General features: G+C 38.8%; 1 protein-coding gene across 1 annotated transcript; it reads left to right on the forward strand.

Annotated features, from left to right (window-relative positions):
* The first annotated feature begins 257 nt into the window (after window positions 1–257).
* LOC128492146 (gonadotropin-releasing hormone II receptor-like) lies at window positions 258–5,118 on the forward strand. The gene is made up of 3 exons (XM_053464603.1): window positions 258–770; window positions 1,849–2,050; window positions 4,623–5,118. The coding sequence occupies exons 1-3, from the start codon at window positions 258–260 to the stop codon at window positions 5,024–5,026; spliced, it is 1,119 nt and encodes a 372-aa protein (XP_053320578.1). The 3' UTR covers window positions 5,027–5,118.
* Window positions 5,119–5,577: the final 459 nt, after the last annotated feature.

Below are 5,577 nucleotides of genomic sequence, written 5' to 3' on the forward strand. Positions count from 1 at the left end.
CATCTGCTTACTCGCACACAAAGAAAAGGCTGACAGCAAGGGAAGAACATTTTGTCCTTTCTATGCTTTCCTTGCCAAAAAAAGCTGCATTGGATTCCGCTGGAACAAACTGCAGATTACCCAGCACTAAGAGAGGGGGGCCTACCTACTATTTTGTAGAATTCATCTCTTTCTCTACTGATGTGTGATCTAATGATCAACTAATATTATCAATTAATTATTTTTATTATTAATAGATAATCCGTTTTTTTCAGATCATGGCAGTACATGCCCTTGTGAACCATACTCTTCATTCTCTAGTTGCACCAGACACCAATGCCTCGGCATTATCCTTGCCAGGCCCGTGGACAGAGCCGGCATTCACAGTTGCTGCCAAGTTCCGCGTGGGCGTCACCTGCTTTTTCTTCATTATAGCATCATGCAGTAACGTAGCTGTTCTGGTCAGTATTAGTGGCAAAAGATGTAAGTCCCACTTACGTGTCCTCATCCTGAGCCTCTCTGTGGCTGACCTTCTGGTTACTTTCTTGGTGATGCCACTGGATGCTCTGTGGAATATAACGGTGCAGTGGTATGCAGGGGAAATCCCATGCAAGGTCCTCAGCTTTGGAAAACTATTCGCCATGTACTCTGCAGCATTTGTGTTGGTGGTGATCAGCTTGGATCGTCATTGGGCCATACTGTATCCTCTTAGTTTCACAAGTGCTGGGCAGCGCAATCGTATAATGCTGTGGACAGCCTGGGTCGGAAGTCTCCTGTTGGCATCGCCTCAGGTACAATTTCTTTACTGCTCTGTAATACGCTATAATGCTTTACATTGTATTTTGTTTTTATTGTGCCAGCAGATTCTGTAGCTCTATTATGATAGGTGAGAGTGAAAATGAACAATGACATGAAAACCGACAGTATACAAAACTGATAAAATTAACACACCCTAAGACATACTGGTACAGAAGGGATAGAGAGAGCCCTAATTTTGCCATATTATAGTCTATTAGGAGGTTGATGAAGAAGAAGGTATAAGGAGTTTCAAGGTGTTTCAACAATAGCCATGATAAATGTATCTGGGACTTGGCAACAAACAGTGTATAAAAGAGGCAAGAACAAAAACAATAAATCTGAGATTAAAAATTGACTTGCAGCCTGGTTCAATAATGCATCACATAATGTCATTTACGATAGTAAATCAATCAGCAATCTCCTATAGTGTCTGTATTAAGAAGTATACACACAAAGCCTGAATTTGTTTCCTGCATTGGCAATCTCAGTAATTGACAGGGGTTGCCTGTGTTTGCTTCTAACCGAAAGCACAAAAAGAAAACAATTAGCCAGTAATGTAAATCCATCATTTAAACTCAAATGCAGATGTATGCCTTTCTTTTTTTTATTTTCCAGTAATTTCTATAACATTTTAATGCCATGATGATATTGCTACTAAACCAGTTATTACCCCAGAGCATGTGTAAGCCAATTCTAGTCCCAGTTCCTAAAGGTTTTACACTCATTGCTCTCTTCTCCTACACACAGATAGCATCTATTCATTGTGGGCTGGTATTGAGTTCTGGGACCTGCGGCAATCGAGAGGACTCTAAGATATAGTTTGGGCTGCTGTCAGCCTTGGTCTGATAATAACCCCAATACTTTTAGTCGACAATCCCCATCAGTAAGGCATACTTGATAATGGCCTGGTCTGCTTCACATAGCATACCTTAACAGATATTCATACATTAATTACGGGACTCCTTGTGTGTATAAGTAAGCCTGTTAGTGCCTGTATATATAATTGCTTTGTTGTGATTGACAGTAAATGTAGAACTATGTACATTTTTCATCTGCTTCTTCCCACCTTAGCTCTTTCTCTTCCGCCTTCGTACTGTTCCGGGAGTCAACTTCACACAATGTGCCACCCACGGGAGCTTCCCACATCGCTGGCAGGAGACCACATACAACATGTTCACTTTTTGTACCTTATTTGTTACTCCACTGGGGGTCATGATTGTGTGTTATACCCGTATCCTGTGGGAGATTGGCAAACAGATGAAGCATAAGAATGGTGAGTACTGTTCGGTCAGTAATAGTAGTATGGATTGACTGATACCAACTGGTTGCTCTCCTGAAAATACCGGACAAACTTTTATTTGTCGAACGCAACCTTTGGACAACCAAAGGCCAAAAAACCCACAGAGCCAGTAATGGGATTAGTTGTTTTAACTACATATCTATAGCTATCTATGGCTAGGAGTGCCACTTTACTCTTTATTTATGTGTGCATTATATATGTATAAAGCAAAAGGAAATACACTAATGCCCTGTCACACATGTACTAAAAATGGAATGTTAAAAGCTTTGGGGTCAATGAATTTCTTTCAGGTTTTTTTATGCCTTATCAATAAACTCTCAATGAAAAAGACACAATATTTAACAGTGATACCACAAGACCATTTTATGTAACTATTTATTTTTATGTATTTGTTACTACGCTTGTACCAATTATTGAGCTAACTATTTGCTTGTTGGGAAATGATTTATTTGATTTGTCTGTGATTTATCTGTATACAATTTTATGTTATCTGGTTTATCCATAGTTATGTTTCTGTATACTTTAAAGTGTTTCAGGTAAAATAGTGTGATATATAGTATATATATTTGTGTTGGAAGCCAATTGATTGGTAATTCAGACACAGCTCCTGAATATAAAAAGTGATAGTATTGTATAGAGCTGTAACACTCTATCCACTATATGCGGGGCCAGTACTAAACATGATCTTAGATGCAAATTAACTGCTTTAGGTAAAGTACACCTTATTTGCGTACCAAGCCATGTATCGCTATCACAAAATCTTCTGGTAACAAAATGAACACCTGCACCTGACGCAACTATATCTGATGTTCTTTCAGGAGGGCAGTGAGGTATCTGTGAATCAGCACAGCTATCTCTTCTACTGCTCCTCATCCAATCCATGTTTTAGGAAAACACGGGAACCAGGTTACAGACTTACATTAGATCATGATAAAGGGAAGCCCTCATACTGGTAATGGGTTTCACATCCTCTTTCTGCCTATCTATCTATGTAGTGACATTTAGTGTTGTGTAGAGATGGAGAAGCTTTCTGCAGTCCTTTCTAACAACCATTAGCGTGCCGGAAAGAGGGAACACATCTATCCACCTGGTACTAAGCCGTGTATGAACACAAGAAAATCATGTTTTCATCCATCCCAGGTTTACATTTGTTCATTCAAACCTCTCCTCTGCGCAGTTCCAGCTCCAGAAAGCAATCCTAACATTGCATTACTTAAGTAGGGACAAAGGGATGAATGTGTCATGAAAGTTTTATTACAGTAATATCAGGTATGCAGGTCAAGGCTTGAAAGACAGAACATGAAAAGCCTCACTTATCATCCCTCACATTACCACGTCAGCACAGTTAGGCGGGGGGCGCTGCTGGCATCCAATCTTTAAGAAATCCTTTCTTCTCTGGACTGGCTGTTTTGCAGCAGAGAAAAGCTGCTAATTGGGTCGGAGACAGCCTTTTAATGCCACGCTCTGAGACAGCTAGCAAACTATTTATTTTTAGTTACTGACATGGGAGATAATAGGTAGTTACATCAAACTTACACTCGCAGGCTCTGGATGCAGACAGTAGATCCCTAGGCTAGATACAGGATAAATTAATAAGCGTTTATCCTTCACTGGTCACTCCAATCACCGGCTCAATTGACAAGCTATGTTAACCCCATAATAGGCAGGCACTGAGCACCCCTGTGGCTCTAAAATGGCTTGAGAAACATTACAGAAATTTAGAAAATAAACCTTTAAACTGATCAATATTTCTTGAAGTTCATATGCCCATTCTTTCTGTAGATGCACCAGGGAATGTAAGCGGTAAATTCATAAGAGATAATAGTGTAGTAATAATATGTGCAAAGGATTTGAAATTGTATCGTTACACCAATGTGAACCTAGGTTTATTGGATCGTTGTTTTTCTTACATTCATAAGCAAAAAAAAAAGAAAACATAAAATAAATTATTATTTTGCAGCAAAGACTGCAAACTATTTTTTGCACCATTGATAGATAGATAGATAGATATAGAATGTGGCTTTGCAGAATTCACAAACCACATACTACATACTTAACTACATTTAAGTTATTTTCTGGGATCCCAGGTTGCCAAATGCCCAAGATCTATAGCTCTCTATAGTGTCATCAATGAATAGCTATCTATCTATTTGAAACTTCAACTTCTATAATGTTTTGCATAGATTTAGGACCGCTAACATGTATTCTTGCCTCAGCATCATAAGACTTTTAGCTGAGTATCTGCTTGTTGGCTACCCTGGACTAAAGGAGAATCCAGCCCTGCCCCCATTTCATAGATTGTTTCTCTTTCTTAAAATGTTCCACACATTGCACTTACAGTCACGTGGCCAGTATTTAATTCATGCAAACATTAATAATGATGCCGCCACTTTCTGCCGGAAAACATTTGGCTTATCTTAACTCTCATCTGATATGAGAGCACTTTCTTCGTCTTTTTAATAATGGACAATGATAGGACGGTCAAATCCTGTCAGGTAATGTAAGCATGTTATACAATTGTGTAAATTGTTTATTCTATTAACAGAGCTTGCAAGAAGTAAGAATGATCTCATATCCAAGGCAAGGTTGAAAACCCTTAAGATGACGCTGGTTATTGTGGCTTCATTCATGATTTGCTGGACACCTTATTACCTTCTGGGAATATGGTATTGGTTTAAGCCAGAGATGATCCACCAAATTCCAGAATATGTCCACCACTCCCTGTTTCTCTTTGGCTTGCTGCACACCTGCACTGACCCTCTAGTTTACGGATTATACACACCATCTTTTAAGGAGGACATGAGATCTTGGGTCAGAAGAATGGGGAGTTTGATGTCCAGAAAGGCTAAAAACAGCAAACAACTAGCAGGTTCGGAAGTGAACATTAAAGACTTCACCTCTGTTGATGGGCCATCGTCAAGTGGAATCACCCTTCAGTCTGTTTTCTGAGCCAGTGACTACCAGTGGATCTTCTCACATCAAACAGATTTAACAGGGAGTCTTCTTTATGTGTTGATAATACAACATGTCAGTGTATTATCATGAATAAACCTTCCCTCAGGTTATGTCAGCATAAAGAACTCTTTCTTCAGGTGATCTTTGATGAGTTGGTCAGGAAGAAGATAGGACTTATCTCAGCTCATAACTTTAATCCTTAATCATGTTTTTTGATGACTTTGGTGCATGAACATTTGCTCAGATTTAATAGCACACCGTATTTTAGCACAAAATATTTATTTTTCCAGATGATCTCTGCAGCCCTACATACAAAGCTAATGTAAATTTGAAATATGTAATTACGTATTTAAAGAAACCTACCTATTTACCTATTCCATAATTTAAGTTTTCCACTGCAGTATCAAACATTGTTGAAGCACCTTTGTATCTAATCTTAACAGAGACAGAATGCTGTTAGCATATGTGGGCATAAAGCGTTTTATACACCCAGTAGATACTTTCACCACAGCACGTATCATGATAAATTTCTGATCTCAGATCTA

Source organism: Spea bombifrons, chromosome 4 (genome assembly GCF_027358695.1).
Source record: "Spea bombifrons isolate aSpeBom1 chromosome 4, aSpeBom1.2.pri, whole genome shotgun sequence".
NCBI classification, from domain to species: Eukaryota; Metazoa; Chordata; class Amphibia; order Anura; family Pelobatidae; genus Spea; species Spea bombifrons.